The 24,011-nt window shown below is 35.6% G+C and overlaps 2 protein-coding genes across 3 annotated transcripts in view; both read left to right on the top strand.

The window, feature by feature from the left end:
* The first annotated feature begins 27 nt into the window (after positions 1-27).
* On the top strand, positions 28-2,052 carry LOC123310799 (protein odr-4 homolog). Its single transcript, XM_044894460.1, has 6 exons — positions 28-182; positions 336-812; positions 876-1,067; positions 1,125-1,323; positions 1,400-1,585; positions 1,781-2,052. Exons 1-6 carry the CDS (start codon positions 87-89, stop codon positions 1,939-1,941), a joined length of 1,311 nt encoding a protein of 436 aa, XP_044750395.1. The 5' UTR covers positions 28-86; the 3' UTR covers positions 1,942-2,052.
* A 428-nt stretch (positions 2,053-2,480) lies between these two features.
* LOC123310798 (putative uncharacterized protein DDB_G0277255) overlaps positions 2,481-24,011 on the top strand; it is a 46,181-nt gene continuing 24,650 nt past the window's right edge. The window contains exons 1-2 of one of the 2 annotated variants that reach the window (XM_044894458.1): positions 2,481-2,845; positions 22,143-22,184. The gene's annotated coding sequence lies outside the window, so the exon portion shown is untranslated. Of the gene's footprint in view, positions 2,846-19,005; positions 19,142-22,142; positions 22,185-24,011 lie in introns of those variants that run through there. The other variant, XM_044894459.1, reaches the window with a different exon arrangement.

Raw genomic sequence — 24,011 nt, 5'->3', positions numbered from 1 at the left:
AATCTGTGTTGCCTGCCTTCCAACTTTTTGAGGTTAAAAATTTAAATTTTTTTCATAAAAAAAGTGCTTTCAAGTACTTTCAAGAAATGGCCAGAAATATAATAGCTACTTCAAACTCATTATCTTATTTACAAGAATGTGTTACATCTGAGTCCCTTTCTGCTGGACTGATTTTTGGTCAGGTACATAATTAAAACCAATGTTTATTCTACAACAAATTCTGTAAGGACTTGAAAAGCCCAATTTTATTTTTTGTTCTGTAGAAACGTTATTCATTAAACTAATATTTGAACAGTATATTTTCAGTGTCTTGTAATTTTATTTCATATTTTTAGATATGTCAAGGGAAAAATTACATCTGCCATATGGCCAAAACATCTATGCCGCAAGAGAATTTTAAAAATATAACTGATATAAATATCTTATCGATAGCTGACCATGCTAAACAAGCTACAAAAATGCTATCAGGTGGCATGTATGTAATTGGTATTTTTATAGTATCTCAAACAGATTTAATTTCATCCTTTCCCGCTCATCTGAAAGCAGTCCTTCATCAATTGAATAAATCTCTTTTAACAGAGTATTTATGTGGAAACTCAGGAACTAATGAAAAAATTGTTCTGAATTATTGTTCAAACTCAAAGAATGTGAAATGTAAAGTGTATGATACCTCTACTGCTGGTGTGAGACCAGCAGAAATAAAATTTTCTGATGAGATAACGTGGGTTCGTTTAGACTGCAAATATGAAATATGTGAAAATTACTGCTGGGAAGAAAAAGGCTCTGAAATGGATTTGAAACAACAAATGAATGTGAGTCTTAGAAGAAAAATTTCATGTGGAAAAAAAATGCCTCTTTATTGTTATATCTTTCAGATTATTTTGAAAGATGTTTGCAAAAACTTGAAATCTGCAGTGATACTTTTTGATGGTGAATTTAAATCTGAAGACGAGAGCTTGGAATCTGCCAGAAAGAAGAAAGAAGGATTGAAATCAGGAAAATCGAGTTATGAAAATATCAAACCAAATAATAAGCCAATAATAGTGCATATTCTAGAAGATAATGAAGTAAGCTGTAGATCTGTAAAATGAATATTGGAAATTATTTCTTAATATCCATTTAAGGATCAGACTTCGGATGCTGTAATCAAAGATACAAATAATCAAATGAAAGTAGTGGGACAGATATCCAGTACAGTGTGGATGAATCCACAGATTTCTTATAAAAAAGTTAGGGATGCCATCATTGAGGATATCGTAAGAAGTTTATCGACAAGGCTAGAAATGCATTGCGATTCTTTGATAGAAGAAGAGCATAAGGAAGGTCTGTTGTTTGAATAATCATTGATCATTATCAGCAGTTGTCATGTAAGAGCAGTTAGAAAAATAACCATTTTCAGATTTGAATAGTATTCATGAGCCACCTAGAAGAGTTATGATAGCTGTACCGGGTTCAGATATCACAGTTTCTGATTATTTATTTCCTGGAGAAGGAGCAGAAGAAGCCAAAAGTTCTGTTGAAGAAATTCTAGACATAAAATTGGATGGTACATCAGATGAAATTCAAGAAGTAGAAGGGTCGATTGGTAAGTTTGTGATGATGAATAAATATTCTATTTTGCTCATTCAGGTTATTATTTGCATTGTATTATTTTTGTTTGTTACTCATATTTTTTCATTCTCAAAAGTGAAGGTTTCTATTGGAGAGTAATCTTATTCTGTATTTTCACACCTGTAATATTTTGTTGCTTTTTCATAACTTGTAATGATTTTATCTTCAGATATTTCAAATTATGGAAGTAACATAAGCAAAATGGTAGAAGGAAAGTTGTCAGAAGAGGATAAAAGCCACGGTCATAAGCTCTTCATTTTTGGATCAATTTTCGCTCTGCTGGTTCTGGTTATCTCAATTCTGGTGCATTTTGTTCTGAAAAATTCTTAATTGTTAAGTTACAGATGTATATATTTTATTTCTATCCACAATATTTTAAACATTCCAAGATAATATGTTAATTTATTTGGTGTTTGTTCAATAAATCTGTTTTATAAATGAGTATGAGTATAACTCCCCTTCTGAAATCTCATTTCTCTTCAGATTTTTGGGACTTAATAAAAAGAATTAACTTTTCCGTTTAGGTGGGGAATCACTTTCCTGTATTAGTGCGAGAATAAATCATTTTCCGCATTAGCTGGTAAAAATATCGCTGTCTTGTTATTAATTGTAGGTGTTTACTAAACCGTACATTAAAATTTGATCGGAGGTTTCTAAAAACAACGGACTTATTCAACGTCTAGGAAAGCAACACGAAAGGAGCGATTAAACAATACATACAAGCCATTATCACTATCACCACAAAGTAGGGTGTGATATCAGCGTGGTGCAATTTGTAGAAACAACAATCAGATATTGCCGAACACGACTCAGGGTTGGACTTCACGCCCACCTGGCCTTTTCAGTAATTACTTCATATCATATCATCGACTGATCCATCCCTGACCACCACACGGCAGAGCGTTATTTTCTTCAGACTCCCTAGCACTGGAACAAGTCTCGCAAGGCAAGAGAGAAGTTCCACAATTTCACATTCATTATTATCCGTGACCGGTCCAGTCAGTCTTCACCGCATCGTCGGTCGGCCAGGTAAAGTAGCTGAAATCCGCGTAGCAGATAACTCCGCGCCGTAGAAAGAGATTACCGTCATTAGCGACCGCCTTAACTATCCCGAGTGACATGTGATGACAGATTTTATTCGGGTGATCGATCCTGCGATCCATTGTGCTGTTTTAGTGCGATCCGGCTCGAAGGACCAAACGGCAGGTTGGAACGCTCCTGTTGGTTTAAATAGGTAAGTGGTACACGCGTCTTTTTTTCTGAATTATACCAGTCGAGTTTTACTCGACATGCGAGCAATTATAAACCTGTTTTTTGGTTCATCTGCGGAGATGCGGCATCGCTTTGGCCCCAGGATGAAACGGATGAATGGTTCGATCCGATGAAAGCTAGGATGGATTTTAGCAAATTCTGTTCTGTTCATTTTCGCCAACTTTTTTTATCATTAGTTTAATCGATTCTGCTGTGGTATTTTTATTAACCAACTGTTGGTATAGAAGTAAAGAGTAAAAGCTAAAAACTAAATCGCAACGCAAACTCGCATGCAAACAAAAATCACTTCCAGATCAAAATTCAAATTTCATCAATTAGATTTTTTTTTTCAAATTAGAGAGAAATGGAAATTTTCTGGAAATATTCATGTTAGATAAGTAACCATAATCGCACATATCTTCAAAGAATATTTGTGTAAAAGCAATCAGGTACAGAAACTGCATTTTTTCAAAGAATTTCCCACTTTAACATACTCCTAGTTTCGAAATACGAAATATGAGTGTGAATACACTGAAAATGTATACAGCATTTCCTGAATGCAAACATTGGGTATTGAAACACTCAATATGAATTCCAAATTTACAACGAATAATTACAATGTGGTTCATTTATAATAATAAGAACATAGAAAATACAAACAAAATGATGTCGAATTGATGCCAACTGACTGAAATAATAAGTTATTTGAATTTTGGAAAAACGGTTTTCTGCGTACCTATAAGATATTCGAATACTATATTGATATGAAAAAAGCTGTACGTATATTGTATAAAAGTCTTGTACAAACCAAGGGAATGAGATCAATCATTGTTTCCATTCTTTTTCCACCAATTTATCACTTCCCATGTTGAGAAAATTGAGGTTCATTCGTTTAACCTGAATTTTGAAACCTACTTCTTTGAATCGATTTGCCTACCTTACCTTTAGAATTGTCTCAGCTTCCAATTATCCTTTTGAAGAACCATTACGACTAATCGTTGTGAGGGTGTTACATTTTTCTGTATCAATTGTTTCATGTTGCAATACTAATTCGAAATCTTCATGGAGCTACTCATATTGGAGTAAATTTGAAATTCACTTCATTTCACGTATATGGAATCTCTTCACTCCAAGAGCAAGAATATAGAAGAATTAAAATTTTTTGGAAAATTAACCATGTGTTTCTCGAATATATTTCTCAGCACTAGAACAGAGTTGATGAAAAAATAATTGCTGTCTATGACGTGATGCATTTCTAAATGTTCAACATACGAATCGACGAAATCTTTGGCCCCAGGTACAAAAAACGCCCGAGGACTTTTTAAAGTCTATTACATACATGAGATAAGTATGCGTGAAACTATTGCGTGATATTCGGAGACTTTTAATTCTCCTAATGAAGAGAACCTTGTGGTCATACCAATGAATTTACCGACTGTAATTGGTCTAAACGAGACTAGAAATTATGATTTAATGAAAAAGAAAACAGGTGTTACGAAATAATTTATTTGAATGATGCTTTAGAAGAAACTCTGTACTTAACGTGATGGCATGATCGAAAAAAGTTTAACAGCTTTGAAACGCTTCAAGTAACTTTCTTTATTTAATTTTGGGATTTAATGGTACGCATTGAGTTTATTGATTATCGGAACTAAGTATAGATAATGAAAATGTAGTTTCAAAAGATTCCCGAACGAAAAATTATTCAACTACATTATCGAAATCTATAGCATTTCGCATATTCGAACCAAGAAACATTCTACTCTCATTGTTATCTTGAAATTCCAGAATTCCATCGGCTATGAAATGAAAAAACAAAATTAGTGTGAAAATCGCAATGAAAATTCCATCCTACAGTTCGTTTCAAACACAAAAACAGTTGACGCTACATTCCAAGGATTTTTATCCCATAAATTTCCGATTACAATAGTTTTATGATCACCATTTCGTTTTTAGAACTGTTTAATTTCAACAATATTAAGGAGTTTTATCGAGGTGCATTCCTTAGGGAGAAAATTGAATGAAATCAATTCATAATATTGATTCTATCGAAACACTTAGTTACAGTATTTGAAGATTATGCTGCAATAGAAAACGCCGTACTAATTTTGAGAAACATAACAGCTAACTGTATTTCAGTTATTGATGATTTTCTTGGAATTTTGCGAAAATAAAAAGGAAATTGTCAGATTCTTCATTGTTTGATACATGTAAATGAAAATACCTATAGGAAGGGAACTTCCTCGAGTTAAAGATCCTTATTTTTTCGCCTCAATCAATTACTATTTCAACTTCTGTCAATAATGAGACGTAGCCATAGCTAGAGACCTCGTTTCCTGGTGGAAGTATTCTGTTTACCTAGACCTTGGTTGAAGTATCGATAGATGAAGGTTGAAAAAACTCGTATGAGTCCCCTAATTGCTTGTACGCATATCAGTATTGACATTGAAATGACGTTAACACAATTGATATTCCAAATTGAAGAACCACTCAAATGAAAAAATTTTTCTATGTGAGTTTCACACTTTGGTGAAACCTTGACGTGTTTTTTATATACCTACTTATATTTCGACTGATATTTATGTGTGTCATCGATTTTCACTTGACGCGTGGGTATCCTCCTACAATGTTTGAAGGTCTCAGTTATTTATTTCATTCCAATAAATACCCACATAATATTCTTTTTTTCATTTATGGAAAAATGTATCTCGAACTCATCCTTGTGCTCGTAAAAATATCTTTCAAACTGGGACAGTTTCAGTAGTTTGTTATTACAATGCACATTGTACGCAAAACATCAACCTCCAAAATTCCATATCCAATTCGGATTTTTCCCTACGTTTTTTTTTCCGAACAAGAAAACTCAATTCGTTTTATGAACATGTGTGGTCCCCATAGAATAACATCGAAATCAACATGTTTTTGACGCTTCAGTGTGGCCTTCATCTCTGTTCACTTTTTTTTGAAGTTTTTTCCAGCCACTTTTTTGTGTACAATAATAATTAAGCGTTTAATAGTTTCGATGATAAAAGGGAATGTGAAACATAATTCATATGAATTATGAGTTGCAGTTGATGATAATTTCATGGACCACAGAGTATTTGAAATGAATTATAGAATTTCGTAATAATTTCATGAATATGATCAATATTTTTTTCACCTCATTCGTGCCAAGAAGTTTCGTTGGATTCAAAAAGTTGCGTTAAGCAAGTCGATGTGTATAAAATGCTTAAAAATTTAAAAATTGCATTCTTAGAGTAGAACAAAATCACAGACCGATTCTAGACAACCTCAATATGAGCAATTTAACGATGGGGGACAAGGTTTTGTTAGGAATCGATTAACATGCTTTAGCTTTTAAGGCAAAAATCACTCTAACTCTCACTGTCGTTGAAACTGAACCAAACCCCAATTTTTCGAATCGAATAAATCGAGAAAACACTTAACTACAATGACTCACAGCTTTGAGATCAAGTTAGACCTGGGAATATCCTTCCAATTACAAGCACTATAATTATTTCTATAGGTCTACCCGTAGTATCCGCTTTGATGAAATAGTTGATCGATATGGTTAGATACACGCCGTTTCAACTGAAAAGGGAACCTCGAAATACCCGTATATGGATGGTAAATTTCAATAATTTTCGCGAAATTGGAATTTTTGTCTATGGAATATATTTAGATTAAGCTAATGAAGAAAACCTCGAAGTAACTGACTATAGACTTCTTTAGTTAGTTGAGTAATAAGCCAATTTTAACATAACACGAATTGATCAATAATTTTTCGAAGAAAACAGATTATTCTTGATCGACAAGTGCTTCGTACAAAAATCATGGGAAGAACAAGCTGTAGATTGATTTTCAACCAACACAGCCTGAACATAGTAGTATGACGAATAAATCCACCACGCTTTCTATAGTGACAAGCTGTTGACTGATGACGCCTGTACGTTTTTCAGAACAGGACAGGAAAAGCACTCCACATCCGAATATATAAGCGAAGAACAATTTCTGTCTGTAAATAAAGGTTGGGCTGTAAACTCAGTCATTTCCACTTAGGTCTATTTATACAAGCGCCAAGATGGAATGCGGACCGATTGAATGAAACAGTGGAATCCGTAAAATGCTGTTTTAAAATAAATATTTCGATGGGCAGCATTATAAGTGGATATGCCGGAAATATCTGAAACAATACACGTTCCTTCGAGCTTTCAGTTCTCGGAAATAAAAAATATCAATATAATTAACGGATGAAAATACATTAAAGTCGAAAGCTTTTTAGTCATGAAAAACAGATGTTTTTCTACCTTATTTACACAAATATCCTGACATTGGCTACATCATTGGATCGAAGAACAATAACAAGCTTGAATGGTCAATAATGTAAAAAAATGTTTTCTTCAATATAGTTATCTTCAATCGAACAATTTATGTTTTTTTTTTCCGAATTCACTCAAGCAATTATGGATCAACCTATTGAACCCTACCGGGTGTCTATACTAATCGAAAAGACATTGAACAATACTGGTTTTGTTGCACAAACAACGCGGAATCATTTAGTCAAGCAGAAAAAGGTGAATTTTATCAATTGACTTGGCTTTCCTTCCTCTCATTATTCATAATTATGAAATCATCATTACGCAACATAAAACTCCTGATACATTTGTAATTAATAGTTTATTTGTTCGCTAATTATTATTCTGAGAATAACGTTATCGCACTCTTCAGATGGTATTGTCTAATATAGCATCTTTTACAATTAATTCCTCTACTTCCTGTCCGGAACTGAAATGTTTTGTTAACAATACAGTTGGGAAATTAGAAAAGTTGGAGTAATTTTTAAAGAGGATGAAATTGTATGGTGCGAATTCTGTAATCAATTAGTGGAGATGTTTTGCAATCAGTGGTGAGTTTTAAAGGTTAGATATTCAAATTAATTCTGCTTCCAGATCAGTGACAGATAACATGGGAGAAAATCTTAGCTAATTCCACAACATTGTTCTGTATAATTCTCTTAGCTCTTTGATTTTGATCTGAAGAATTGCTTGAGGTGAATAACATATAGGTAGAGAAGATATTGTCAATAAATACTCTTGTTTTTCGGGGAGGACATCTTCTATTTCGAAGGAAAACAATGAAAAATATCCTTGTATTTTCCTCATCCATTTTAACATTCTGCATATAGACAGCTTAACCCTTGTAATTTGAGTAAGAAAGGCAGAACACCCTTATAAAATGTTTTTTCAGGATGAAATCGGAAGAGATTGAATAACTTCTTCAAACGAAGTTAACAGTTTACCATTTGAAGATTTATAGTTTCCTTTTCGAATCAGCATAACTTGAACTTGAGAATTTCCTGGACCAGTTCTTGAGTTATGCTGTGGTTTTAGTACTGGGTAGCTTTGTGACAGCGAAAGGAGTGAATAACTACCGATGGAATATCTTTGAATACTTCACATACCCCAGTTCAGGTCAGATTTGTGAACCTGTAGATTTTGCGGAATGCAGAAATATTATTCTTGTTCTAAACCCACACACATCAGGTCTGCATTCGCCAAGGTATACCCATACTGGTCTAATTGAGAAATACGCATGACCTAATTAGTTAATGGCTCCTGGTAAACATAAATGTCAAAAGAGAATTTTTGAATTTTAACGTAGAACGACCAGAGGCTTCTACAACTTGAAAACCCAGGAAAGCTCCTATGTTTTGCAGAATATTTCATGCTCCTTTATCAAGAAATCCACCATTTCGATCTCTTGAGACATCTTCATTAATTGGAAATTCTGTTTTATCGAAGAAATCTAGAGAATATTGAACGCGAGGTTCCTAAAAACCATGAATGGTAAGGATTTATGACTCTGGGACTAGAAATTATACAGGTACACGAGTGTACAAGGTGTACAAGTACAAATATCTTCACGAACTCGACAAATCCGAACCCGCTTTGAACTTTAGAATGAGGCAGATCGTTTTGCATAACAGTGCTCAGATCCGAACAACAAGAGCCAATCAATTTTACCTACTTCGGGCGATACCCACTTTTTCGATCCAGATCCATGACTAGATATTGCGCCAATAACGAAGTTAACTTCTCCAGAATCGAGGAATACCTGCCTAAAACTAGATGAAATGGCCGATACGATTGTTTAATGCGAAAATAATGTAATCATCTAATTTTTGAGGGCGTGACAGTAATACTCACGAGTTTGTTTATTGTTCTTTGTGCATTTGCCATTCACGATTTTATCGGAAATAATTTTCTGATACTCATTGATGTCCTCTAGGTGGTTCTCGTGATCAGATGTGGTTGAATTGGCTGTTTTAAGTCAGATACACTTATATTTATTCCAATAATTCTGATCATTCTATATTTTTACACCGCCCAACCCCAAAGCATTACTGGATATTGAAATAAGTCATAGATAGATATGAAATGATTGTCCTTATTTGAGGTATCTTCTTTTAATCTGATCCAGTTGTTAAATCAAGAATTTTCTGCTTCAGAAACGTGGAAATGAGAGAGGTTCTCAAATGTTCAAAAACATTTACTTCCTTAGTAAAAGTACCTACTATTCCATTAAGTATTATTGAATCATTCAGAGAGGCGAGACCTAAGTTTTCCAATTTGTTGAATCGATCTCCATTCTATATGATGGGCGTATAGTGCAAATTGTACCTCATTATCGCCCATTTGCAGATAGGCTTCGAATTCCCATCGATTAGGAGAAAAGTTCAATTTGAGTTTCACTCGCTCGTACTCGAATCAAATGCGAATACTCGTTCTGGAAAACGTTCCTTATATGAAAGTTCGAGTGATCAATGGGCAGTAAATTAATCCAAATTGAGGAGATCTTAATTGGAGATCGGGCGATCAACTTCGTCTTATCTTCAGTTCAAATTCTTATGAAATAGCTAACGGTCATATTGACAACCAGATTTGTTCTCCATATGTCGTCTGTTACGTTGTAGAAGTTATGTCACCTTTGGTAAAACAGGAAAATGTCTCAGGGGGATATATCAACTACATTTAATTAGGTTATGTGATTTACCGATAATAATATATTATTGCTTTGATACTTATTTTCTTTCATTGTTCTTAGCATAATTTTCTATAATTTTTGTGCTTGGTTAATCAACACTGGTCTTATCAGTTCGTACTTGTAGTTTCCTGATGGTTATTTGTAGTCCAATTATTGTTCAATATCCCATTGTTATACACCCTTCAAAATGCAGAAACACCTGCTTTTTGTAATGTTCAAAGTGATTTTTCATTCCCTGAATTGATATCTAGGAAAATTCGATTTGTTTTTTACTCGAGACTCTTTTGAGTTCAATCTGATGTTTTCTTCTAGATTTCAACACAACTTCTAAACGATTTTCATCAATAGAAACAAGCTCGTATGAAGATATTCACATCGTATAAACATCGTCTTGAAGAATTGACGATTCTCTCGAAGAAAAACTGAACTAGGAAATCGATTTCTCTCTCTGGAGAGCATTAAAAGTAGAGTTAAAAACAGGATGCGTTCTCCACTGAAGAAATTTTATGGTTTGAGACAGCGCTTCGAGGCGTTTCCCAATGGATGCAAGCAGATGATTAAAACTCAATGGCATTCCATTAGAACCGTTTCAGAATGCGGCAGAAATGTATTAATTAGATATAGTTTCAACGATGCCTACTCCTCATTCGCTCCAAAAACAAATGTTGTTGGGAATATAGTATAACTGAACCATTTGATGATCGCAACAATGAATCTTAGACGAGTTAGAATTTGAATGGTACCTTCGCGTCTAGACTGATATCATTGGTCCTCCGAGCCGGATCAACCGCTCCTCCGCACAACCTCGAAGACAATATTCGATTACCTTCCGCATCCCAAATTCCATTCGAATTCCCTGCATATTGTTAAACAGTCGCCATTCCAGATATCTCTCCAATGTCATATACCACACTGCTGCAAATCAATTATTCAATTAAACAAGAAATAAAGGCGCCCACTCGCACAAAGGAGCAGGAGTCGGACCTCATGAATATGAACGAGTGAGGCTTTACAACAATGGGTCATTTCAGGTGACATAAATTCAGGGATTATTACTTTGAAAACCTTAGTAAATCGCTTCGTTTCATTATTTGCGGAATGAAAATAGAAATTACGTTTGGATGTGTTGATTCTGTAGGAACGGCATTTATGACTATTCGCCAGCTTTGCATGAGATTGATTTGCTTGTCCGAGTGGTCTTTCTGGGAAATCTGTCGGTCCATTAGTTGTATACAAAGGGCCCTTTGAACAGACGGAGTTTGTTGATTGGCTGGGAGCATGGTAATATCTTTGTTCTTTAATCAAGAACGTTTGGTTATTCATGAAATGCCATCGGTATTGAGACCAAACCCCAACTCACGGTTTGAGTTAAGATCATTGGCTGTTTCTCATAGAAAACATCGTGATTTGGTCACTGAAAAAATGCTGCAAATACCTCAACAGATGTTGGTCCAATCTTGAGAATCAGTTAGCTCCAATTAAAGTTTACATTAGTAAAATTTGAAAAAACAGCGACAGGCAGTTTTCTTGTAATTACTAGAGATATTCCCACTATAGTCTTTGACTCGCACAAATATTTGAATTGTAGATTCTTGAGGTTAAAAGAGCACATTTTTTCTATGCCATTTTTTCCGATACGACCTTGATAAAAAGATATAGCCATTTCAAGTTTTCATAATGAGCTATGCCACTCATGGACAAATAAAATTCCCTTCAGAATAACAAACTTGATCTACGACACTACACATCTGTAGATCTTTTGAACAGAGATGCATTCAGCCAAAGTACCCAATTTTCCGAATTTCACAGATATTTTTTATTTTTGAACATCAAAACGGCGCATTATACGAGAAAATATGAGGAATACTTTTATTTTACAAAACCTTCAATTATTCATCAGATAGCATTAGTTTCAAAAGTTGGATTCTTTGAATTTTTGGTATTTTTATGGTACGTAATGGTCATAATGAGAAAACTGGAAGACGTGGGTGATATCTTGTGTTCGAAAAAGATTCATCAAATGAATGAAAAACCAAATTCCGAAATTCATTTCATTCGATAAAAGCGTTTGTGAAAGAGAACTGAAAAAAACATTTTTTATGGTTTTTCAACAGCCTGTATCTTTCAAATCGAGCCGATTCGGAAAAAATTAATGGTAAATGTAGGGGAAAAGAATGAAGGAGATAAATTAGTTTCACACAAAGAGAAAAATTCAAACGAATATAGAGATACCTCAAACAATAGAGCTATTCAAATATTCACTAACACTCTGTAGGTTGTCTCTCGGGAAGAAACAAATGCTCATCAGACCATAAGTGTTCTTTTTAATATGCAACAAACAACTCAGTATTAAAACGCAAGGAAAACTTTACAATCTGTGCAAATGGAGAGAAGGTTCTACAGGTTTCCAGTGGCGAAAGATTGAAAAAGGTTTTCTCGTATGTAAAATGCATTAAATTCATTCATTCATTCATTGCTGTATCCCGTTACCAGCAATGAATCTACAAAAATACCAAAAAAGGAAAAAAAAAAAAGAAAAAAAAAGAAAAAAAGGAAAAAGAAAAAAAAAGTGCAGACAGACTTATAATTTTTCAGAGCTAATTGCGGCTGTGTGCTCTCCTGCATTAAATATCGAGAATCACGAATTCATCGCATGAATTTTTTCGGATTTCCCAGCAAATTTCGGCGAAAGTTCCACCACCGAAATCAGTTTCGCAAACTTCCCATGGCTTCATTCATTCGCCAGATCTTCGTACGATATGGTTTTGCACGATCGCCGTACCGCCTCATATAAGACTGACATTTAATCCGACAACAGTATGAAATTCTGAGATAATAGGTTGCGTGATCTCGTGTTATGGTGTTTCAGCCTCGATTTCAGCCTCATAGTACCGAACGGATAAGATCTAGACACGGATTCGTGCAGTTGAGTTATTAGCTGAGGGAAATGCCGAAATTTGCATGTTCTATTTATGGACCCGCCAATTGGGCTTCCTCGGAAATACATCGATAGTTGGGGATATGGGTCAAATGGAAATTTTACCGATTTTGGGTTAATATTTGCACCAAAACCCTTCGAAATATAGCAGAATAGCAGAGAGAAAAATATAGCCAATATTTACTAATTTCAACAGAGGAATTACAAAAAATTCGTTCACCTTAAGCTCATTGTCCAAACCAATCTGCTTTCAGACCTTTTCTCCTCAACTACTGGATTAAAAAAAGATGAAAAGAATAAACCTGCTTCCTAAATATGAAAATAACTCTATGTCTCTCTTTGAGTAGGTCCTATAAACTCCACTTCTATGATTTCCCAGCTCTTGTGGTTATCAAACAAGAATTCCCAAGTTCTTATTCACATTCCGACTACTTGTTTTGATTTGTCTCAAATTTAATCAGGTGGAAAGCTATGTTTCGGCTCGAATTTCATATATTCTATTACAACAAGGCTATTACCACTTTTTTCAAACACTCCGTGGCTTCTGTTCACGTCAAATTCACAGAAGGAAACGTCATATTTGATACAGACGTACACCTTCACACTTCAATCATCATTAGCGTGAAATCGACAGGCTGACGATTATGTTAATTTTGAGCGAAAGAAGTGTGTTCCTAACGTTCAATACGATTCAAATGTAGGTAGAATATGCCTTGGGGCTTTGAAGATCAAAAGTAACTTCAAATAGCCCACACATCAATTATCTTCATTATCAGTTAACTTCGAAATTTTATTTTGTTATTGTGAGTAAGCTGAGATTCTATGCTTTCATTTTCTGAACTTCGCAATGTTCTGAGAGATTGTGCTATTAAAATGCCAATAATATCAACAGAATTTTTCCTCCAACAGATCATATTTTGCTCTTAAATTCTCTATTTTTCAAGAAAAGTTTAAATATCATATCTTCTTAATACTCACATGAAAATTTCATTCATCAGAAGTCTTTCTCATGATTGGTAAATACATTTCCGTCTTCTGTGTCTTCAACACTTTAAAAAGAGTATGAATTAACATCACTAACCTCCTGAGGCACCCAGTAGGAAAGGTAGATATGCTCCTGTGTTGGCCCCAATCGAAAAAACCACCCCATCACCATTAAAAACATGTCTAGACTTCTGCCTTTGCTCCTGTCACAATCACAACGTACATCGATGACCGCTAACTCTGTGTTCCAACCACATGAAAGTGCTCGGCAACCTGGGAAAATAGAATTATTATTGTGTCTGTGTGCATTTCTTTCGGACCATAAATTGATAGCACGTGAGTAGCAAATTATACGCCTCCTGTTAGACATAATATTTTTATCGAACCAGAATATGTGAACAAGTCAATTGACCATTATAATCTTGTATCTTGAACCATGAAACATGTGGCTGCTTAATGAAAGTTCTCGCCTTCATTCAATCACGATGCAGAGTATGTTTTGAAGTTGCACATAGATGCCAATTTCTGGTAACGAACCATTAATTTCTTCCAGAGTCTTCGAGTCCAAGGTATCTTATAACTTCAACTTTCGTTTTTTTTCGTAAACGCTTTTCTTTCCTTGGTATATCTGTAGGGAAAAATACTAGCACAGTATGTCTGCGTAGTATACACAAACACAAACCAAAATAGCTGCTGAGAACCGGCTGACCTTTCAGGAAGAGCCAACTTCTATGACACCCAACCCAATACCAAGTGAACCGTTCGACCTGTCATCAGCGAAGCAAGGTTTTCAAGCAGCTATAAAAACACAAATTTCCCACAATGTCGTTGGGGGTCTTCCGAAAGGAATGAATGACATCAAATCGTGTTTCCATTCAACGAGCGATTGTAATTATTGTTGATGTGAGACAGGTGGTATTGTCCGCTATTCGCGGCTAAGAAAAATTGCTCTTTGCTAAACTGGTCGTATTGTTACACATGAATCTCCGCTTTTCCCATTTGAGTTCATGAATCTCCGCTGTGTTCCTTCGGAGACGTCTGCGGTACCGTTAGTTGTGTGAATTGTAATCTACTAGGTACGGCCCAGAGGGTATTTCATTGTTCCACCTCTTGGTGTGTATCTCCGCTTATACAATGATATAAATGATATTCCAGGATTTGATGCAATTTATTTTCGTACGGGATAGTTCATTAGGATGAAATCTTGTTGTTTTTACCAGAAGATGACGAAAAGTAGATAATGGGTTGGAAACATCAGTTGGATGAAGATTATCAATCATAAATGGTGAATGAATAAATAAGCTTCCTCATTTCTGCGAGTTGCATTCCCAAGAACATGAAACTACAAAGATAGATTCTTGAGGTCAAAAGAAACTCTTTTTTCCCATACCTTTTTTTTCGATTCGATCCTGATGAAAAGATATAGCCATTTTAAGTTTGAGCTATGCCACCACTGGAAAAACAAAATAACCTTCAGAATAACTAGCTTAATCTATAACACTAAACATTTGTGGATCTTTTGAAGAGAGTACCAATACTTTATTTCACAAAACGTTCAAATATTCATTGGTTAGAGTTCAACTTAGTTTCAAGAGTTGGGTTCTTTGAATTTTTGGTGCTTTTATGGTACGTAATGGTTATAATGAGAAAACTGGAAAACGTGGGTGATATTCTGTGTTCGAAAAAGATTCACCAAATGAATGAAAAAATATATACCGAAATTCATTTCATTCGATAAAGCCGTTTGTGAGATAGAACTAAAAATGAAGCCTGTATCTTTTAAACAGAGCCGAATCTGAAAAAATGGTAAAGAAAAAAAAATGTTTCTTCTGACCTCAAGAATCTTCTGTTAAAATATTTGTTCGAGTCAAAGACACACCCTGTATAAAGCATATATTGTGAGGATTTTGTGTCTGCAATATCAATCTTTTGAGTTGGATCGTAGGTGGACTCACACTATCTGAGCCAGCTCAATGTCCTGGTGTTTGGACCGATTTTCATGGTGAGAAAGACTCCTCTATGTATACTGGTTGTCTTGGAACAGAAAGAATGGCCCCAAAGGTGATGCTGATCCATCCCTTCTGATCGTGCTGCTTTGAAAACCATGGGGGAAAGTTTTCTGTGAAAATTTCATCCATATACGGAAAAAATTGCTTTTGTATTCTGCCTACACACGAACTTGTGAGGAATTTCAATCTGAGGAATCTCGGCCAAGCTTTCTAGAACAGAAAAATCGACAAACGAGCTACAAACGCCCGAAATCTCAACCTGAATCGATCCTATCTGCATATTCGTCCTTGTATGGATTCCTTAATTACATCGGTGAAAAGATCTCACGAATGTCGTGGTTTACACAAACACAATCGTGAACTATAGCCTACTTAGAAAGTAGATTTATGTTATGTCAATCAACGACGTCTCCATCATCAATTATTATAAACTCGAAGATTGCTTTATGTGCATTTTATTGCTGATTTTAGCGCCGAACCTGGGAGTTTCTATTTTTCAATATGTCATTACCTGGTATCCTATCGATCTCGAGGGGTCGTCATAAATTCAGTTTACTGCGGTGAAATTGAATCTCTGGTGAATTGTAGCGCATTCATTGCGAGAGTTAAAGCGATTTTATTCTCTTTTATGCGTCTCAAATGAATAGATGTGCCGGTAGTCTGTTGGCCACCAATAGGCTACTGGTCAAGTACCTAAGTCGTTCATGTTCACGGCTACAACGGAATGGACGCTAATTCGAATGTTTTTGAGCTCGTACTTCAATATAAGTGAAATCGAAATTTCACTCAGCTCAACCTTTTACGAGTTTCTTCGTGTGATTGCTATCTGTTGTCAATTCGTCGACAAAAAAGTCACTCGAAGGTTCATGTATGTTATGCTTTAAGTGTTCCATCGTTAAACATTGAAATTGGCTCACGATTTTATTTAAAACAGAGAAGTTCCAAGGGGATAGACTGGTTTATTCCACCCTTGGGGAGATGAAGGTTATACACTTGCTGATCTGAACAGAACACAGTAGTTGGTACTGAACCCTAAGATGATATGGGTGTGCCGAAGTAGGTAAACTCAATAATTTGACAAGAATAAGAAGGTCTGTTTAGCCTGGGTTCTATGGGAATAAAAGCAAATGGAGAGAACAATACACTTGCCGAGAAATGGTCACAAACCCCTTTCATTCTTTTCTGTAATACTGAAAGAGTTTCAAAGGAGGTTGAATGTATTGGCTCCATTCTAGAATCAGTTGTTCTCGATCAATTCTAGTGATCAATAGTTTTTCTTTCGTTTGATTTTCTACACTCGATCGCTATGCAACGCGAAACACGCAATTTGACCCCAGAGGAATGTGCCCAAGCGGTAGTTTTGCGAGAAGAAGGGTGGACATACACAAGAATTGCAGAAAGGTTTGGAGTTTCCCATACAAGTGTGTCCAGAATGTTGCAGCGATTCAGGGAGACAGGTATGAATGTCCGAAGACCAGGACAGGGTAGACCACGGGTAACAACTGCCATTCAAGAACGTAACTTGAGAGTTTCTTCGTTGAGACAACGGTTTGCAACCGCTCGCCTCCTTCAAATTCAGCTTTAGCAAACTCATGAGGTGCAAATAAGCACTCAGACAATAAGAAATCGCCTCAGAGAATATGATTTAAGGCCTCGTGTCGCGGCAAGAGGCCCAGCTCTTACCCCAGCCCATCGAAGGGCGCGTTTGGATTTTGCGAGAGAGCATATCCATTGGGAAGAGGCCGATTGGGAAAGAGTTCTCTTCACAGATGAGTCTAGATTCTGCCTCTACCATTGTGATCGACGTTCCCTTGTATACAGACGTCCACATGAAAGATATGCTCAGTGATATTTCCTGAATACTACTGGTTTGGGGGGAGGATCGATTATGGTATGGGGTGGAATATCTTTGACTGCTCGCACAGACCTAGTGGTCGTTGATAATGGAGCTATGAATGCTGATAAGTATATAAGGAACATTCTTGAAGAGCATGTAGTGGCATTTGCCCCATACATTGGTGAAAATTTCATTTTTATGGACGATAATGCCAGACCCCATCGTGCGCGCATCGTTCAGGAGTACCTTGAAGAGGTTGAAGTCTCTCGAATGGAATGCCCAGCAAGAAGTCCAGATCTCAATCCGATTGAGCAGGTTTGGGACAACCTCAATAGAAGGCTGAGAAGTTCGGAAAATCATCCAGCTACTCTAAATGACTTAGGAATCCAACTCGTAGAAATCTGGGAAGGATTAGATCAGAACATTTTAAGATCACTCATTTTGAGCATGAACCGTCGTTGCTGAGCTGTAATTAACGCAAGGGGTGGGAATACCAAGTAATAAATCACTTATCAGCATTTCAGTATTTTGAAAATTGTTCATTTCTCTTCTTTCACATAAGATTCGGTGAAATCCTGAATTTTTCATCCATTTAATGTGTCTTGTTTCGTTCAAAACCTTCCCGAGAGAACATAAAAAATAAGTTATAAAGTCAATGTAGAGTTAACTTTCATTAAAATTGATATTTTCAGAATATGCGTTAATTTTTTTGCGCGGTGTAGTTCCTAACCCTTCAGTTTTCCCACAAAGAGGTGAAAAACAACCGTAACTGAAGAATCAGTTTTACGATCTTTCGAATAATCATTTACGTCTGTTGAACTTCTTGTATCAACGCAAAACAATTCGACGACCATCAAAGCTACATTGAACTTCGTGCAGTCTGTAAAGATACCCAAGTTCGACGATATTCATGCTGTCATTTCGATGGTTAAACGAACAAGAAGGAGATACATGGAACGGAAGTAATCTGGAGTTTCTGGAGAAGAATCTGCATATTTCTCCGAGCACTTCTCTACAACAATCCATTGAAACCACTATAACTACCCCCATAGCTTTTGAAACGTCGTCGAAGTTTCTCCGTGTATTCTTTCCGGTTTTAACATCTCAATACCAGGACTTCGCTCTGCTAAATAGCCTCTTCAAGGTGTCCCGTCTGGAAAATATGTCACAGTGATCTAGTGCGCTCCTTGGATTCAATGGGAATTTCAGGAGGCGTGCACCCTAATCGATAATCGAGTCTAGTCCTAAAATTTATAACTTTTGGCCTTCTGCCAACAATGCCGGAGCGGTGCAATCCCCGTCTCTGCCGCGAATGCAGCAGAAGGTCCCTGCCCACGGTCGGGAAAGGCAAGGGAACTCAGCCGCTTCCTGAGTCCGGGTGGATGCTGGAGACGGCCAGTTTGAAATTCCGGTTGCCGAGTAAGATTTCCTCGAGTGTGGTGAATCTGGGTTAGGAGTTTTGAACCTGTAAGTATTCGTTGATCGACTAGGCCAATTTGGGGCTAAATTGACTGTTATACAGGGTGTTTTACGTGTTAACGAACGAATGAAAACAACACCGCTTTTGATGTACTATAACTTCTGAAATTGTCCATAGAATCAACTGAAAATTTGTTTTTGAATTGATATTGTTCATCTCAATAGGACTGAATAAAAAATTCAATCAAATGACGACCGGGGTGATTGAGGCTGTACAGGGTGTTTCAAAATTCAATACAATCATTCGAAGATTATAATCCCAGAGCAATTCTAAGGCAGAAAGTTCTTATAAACATAGGTCCGCAAACGTTTAGTTACGAAGTTACAGGGTGTTTTGTGTTCATTTTGTTTTTCCTTTATAGTTTCTGGAGTTCTCAACAAATTTGGCTCAAATTTTTAACGTGCATTGCGCTGAAGGTTCTTCATCATCGGACATGTCTGATGCTACTAAAGATCTACGGGGTGATATTCTTTCCGGTGTCGTTAATTCCTGATGTCAGCTACTGGTAAATTACGAAAATCGAAATGAATTCCTTGTTTGGTTCGCAAACTTTTTGAACCCTTGTTATTTTTTAATTACTCTAACCAATTTCGAGAAAATCGTTGCTGAACTAAAGACTAGTAGGTATTATCGAAATAAAAAACGAAAGATCGAAAGGTATGAAACTGCTTCATATTGTTTTCAATAAAAACCTTAAACTTAAACCTCTCGATTAGTTACTTTCTTCGAGATTTTTCGAAAAAAAAAAAGAGATTCTGGCATGGCAACAAATGATAGATTTGATAAAACCAAAGTTAACAATTATTAATGCTATTACTATCCAAATGTCAGATAAGTGTCTGGAAAGCCATGTAAGTTATTTTCAACATGTAACTAAGTTGACGAAAAGACCATTTATTCAGAAAGAATTGAATTTTTTCCTCTCCAAATTAAAAATACATTGGCCAACACATCTTCCTATCACATACCACTTTCCACTAAGTGGTGATTGATCCTAGCTCAGCATGTTTACCAACATACAAATTTATTGATGTTCGAAAATGACCTAACGGTTTAAAACGCTTGGATACTATTTACGTAATATTAGGTACCTATGTTCAAGGTTACATGTTTATTAATGCTCTAATTAATTAATGAATTTCTTCATATAGAAGTGATTCCCATATATCATCGATGTGGAAACGTAAATCTTTCTTCGTGTGCCAATACGCATAGTTTCATTATAGCAACAATAACAACCAGATGCACTATGGTCGAAATCTGCTGATTATTCAAACTGAAAAATATTCTCAAGTTAATTGTGTACGTTCCCAGGAAGGGTTTTATGGTGCAACTAGCAACTTTCATTCATGAAAATGATAATATTACTTCAATATTCAATATACTATGAATATTCAATATGAATAGTCTGCTCCGGATCTTACCCTTCTTTTTTTTCACGCATTTTAGAGTAGGATCGAAAATTATCTCATAAGATGTGGATAAAATCCTTTTCATACTACTGAATAAACAAGGCGGATCTATATACGAGTAATCATTGGATTCAGGTATTGGAGAATATTGAAATAATTATCATATTCTGTTCTCTTCAGGTTAATGAGGTGATTACTGGGAGTACGGAAGTATTGGCGCTGTTAATCCTCCACTTTTTGCGTTTTGATCGTTTCATTATAACGGCCTGTCTCGTCTGGATCCAGTTGAAACGTTATTAAATCGCGACAGTTCTTTGATATGACTAACTACTGGCGGAAATGTCGCCAAGGATGATGTATAAGGTCGAGGAAAAAATGATACACCTATATGTATTATTATTATTATAAAAAGCGTTTCATAATATTCAATTTAGACAACAGAAATGAACTGTATATCTTCAACATTTCCATTATTGTATATTGTCAATAAATGCAATGAATGTACTCGTTTCTATTTGAAAATGCAGCTCCTAACTTCCTTGAGAGATCACTGATGTAATGACGACATGCAAAAATGCATGTTCTGTGTTTTAACCATTGAGTATTAAAATATGTACTCGAACTTCACGAGAGTTTGAGTTAACGTCAAAAAATCATGCCAAATGCATGCAAAATTTTGCCAGGTTGTCATGAGTTTCAGAATCACGATATCATCAAAATCTTCTTCGAAAAGCTTGCTAAAAATCGATTGATGATCGAAATTGAGCACTAATTTATTCGTGTTGGGTTGAAAATCAAATGGAAATTGATGAAACTGGGACAATCTATGGCGTAAAGGAATTGCGACACATGTTTTCATTCAAATTCAGGTTGATTTTTCCATATAGTACGAGGAATATGCTTATTTGACTGAAAATTGAGAGCTTTGAATGTCACTCGTATGATAAACGTCATAGAATTTAAGTATTGACGTGATGAAATAAAAATTATGAGAGACCAGAGAAAACCAAGGTCCTAAATTTCTAAATTATCATATCTCATTGAGGACAGATCAGTAAGAAATACTGTGAATTCTTAATGGAATACAGATAAGCACTATACTGAAGAAACATTTTAGAATTAAGGAAAAAATATCAGTAATATGACGAATCTTTTTTTGTAGACGCCATTAAGACATAAACTTCAGTGAATACTGAAAATTTCCACAAATAAGATTCGACAGAGATGATACTCAAGTTCCGAAATAAGATCAGTTCATGGTAGACCACAAAATTGAAATTTTTTCCAAGTGTTCATGAGATCTCATTTAACCATCGGAACTTTCAGACAGTTTATTATACCAAATTTTTTGGATTAAATCTTCATCACAAAACTTGCTATCGATTTGCAAGAAAACCACGAAGAATTGAATATTAGATGCCATAAAATATTGGCCTAATAACCACAAATTCATATACAATATTTATGATAGTAAGCGATTGATTCGATTTGAAGAGCAAGATAAGAATGATATTGAAGGAAAAAACATTCAATTTGGTTTTTATGAATTGTAACTAATGATATTCTTCCTTTCTAGATCAACCTCTTCCCTGTTATGGTATTTCTGGCCTCCTTTTAGGTAAGTTTTCGCTTATGAATTTTTTTTAAGCTGAGCATTTTGATATTCTGTCCATTTAGGAAGGTGGTTAAACAATACTTACATTGATTATGATATCTCGTATATCGGTTAAAAACTATCCACGATATTCACCAGAAAATGAAAGTTCACCCCAGATTTCTTGCAGTAACTGGAAATGAAACGATTGCATCAATCTGTAAACACAACTAACATTTTCAAATGAATTTATAATAGCCAGAGAAAAAGAATCATTATAGTTGGCGTGATCATTAATATAAGAAATCAGGAAGTGAGAAGGTTACAAAAAATCACTAATGAAATTGTGAGTTATCCTCATACATACACACTCTTAATCTCGAACGATTAGAGAATGAAGAGAGGATGCTTTAATTCTACAGAAATAAACGTACCTGATGATATTTACTGAATAGATTTGTGAAAAAATCACACGAATCACTAAGGAATATTCTGAGAACAATAACGACCACCACTGAACCGTTGTACGTGCAAAATTAATGTTGCAGTGGCTCTGTGATAACCATCGGGTGTCTCTTACACCATAAAAATATTCTAGGAAGTTCCAAAGGCCTTAACTTTGTTTGGTTAACGACCCAAGTAATTAGCTTCACAGTACACAGACATGCACACAGCATTCGAAGCAGCGTTTGGGAAAACAGCTTATACCTAGCTGTTAATTTCAATGCCATGTCACTGCCCTCAACAATTTACATATTGCGAGATGTGGTGGCACCAGCTTTTAATAGCCATATTCCATTCATTCAGAGATCTGCAGTTGAGGCAGGTGTACTCAATGTAGAGAGTATCTTATTGCCACACAAGCAGTTTAATTCCACACTTTAAACGGTGAGAGGAATAGGTGAATAGTGTTGAATTATAATATGCATAATTTTATATTTGACACTCTTTAAAGCGTTTCTTGGTATAAAATCAAGCTCGGTGCAACCGTTCGGTCTTGAGGAAGTTTTAACTGAACCCAACTTTTTGGGAATTTTTCGAAGGTCATATTTCGAGTCGTTCATCTTCCAGGAAAATTATCGCAGATCTGAATGTGATACATATTCTGAAAGAGCTACTCTTCTAGTGATAAATTTGAGAATTTCATTCTTTTCGGTACAACCGTTCGATCTTGAGGAAGTTTTAACTGAACCCATCTTTTCGAAGGTCAACTTTCGAGTCGCGTATCCCCCAGAAAAATCATCCTACATAAAAATGTGTTCACTTCAACTAATAAGGATTGTGTAGAAGTTGAAAGATCATCTCTTGTCCTTAAGCTTTCCCAATAAGGAAAACAGTTAGCCCAAATTAAACATCCATTTTCCGATAAGGACACGAAGTGAAAACTTGAGCTTACGTAGACCTACACGACTGCACGAAATCAAAAGTAATGGATAATTTCGCATCCATCGTACATTTAAAATAATGAGCTAATTATCTATCGGGAAAAAGACTCGTTGTCCATAAAAAGAGGATAATTTCCCATTATAAACACAATGGAGCGCTAATTTTCTTCCTGGGAAGTCTGCATCTGTTCCATATTTGGGTGCAGCAAAATCGTATGAATAATCAAGATTATCGAGGCAATAGAAACGCAATGGGATCTTATTCCGAAGATTGGAGGAGAAATTCTGAGAAACCGATTCATTGTAACAAGCCGGAGAAATCGAGAGGACTGATTCATTGGGATGATCAGAGGAATGGGGCTTATCTGTGGGAAATTTTTCAGATGAAGGAAGCATCTTCTGTATGCATGGTGAAGTAGTAAGGGTTTCCACCCATCGGAAAATGCATCAGGTAATTAAGGTCCTA

Source organism: Coccinella septempunctata, chromosome 4 (assembly GCF_907165205.1).
Source record: "Coccinella septempunctata chromosome 4, icCocSept1.1, whole genome shotgun sequence".
Classification (NCBI taxonomy): Eukaryota; Metazoa; Arthropoda; class Insecta; order Coleoptera; family Coccinellidae; genus Coccinella; species Coccinella septempunctata.
Note: the sequence above shows the minus strand (reverse complement) of the source record. Positions and strands in the feature narration are given on the sequence as shown.

Excerpts from the sequence above, each read along its gene's own strand:
- LOC123310799 (XM_044894460.1), top strand. The coding sequence starts at position 87 with ATGGCCAGAAATATAATAGCTACTTCAAACTCATTATCTTATTTACAA. Across the intron at positions 183-335 it reads CTGGACTGATTTTTGGTCAG|ATATGTCAAGGGAAAAATTA; the intron begins GTACATAATTAA and ends TCATATTTTTAG. Across the intron at positions 1,324-1,399 it reads AGAAGAAGAGCATAAGGAAG|ATTTGAATAGTATTCATGAG; the intron begins GTCTGTTGTTTG and ends AACCATTTTCAG.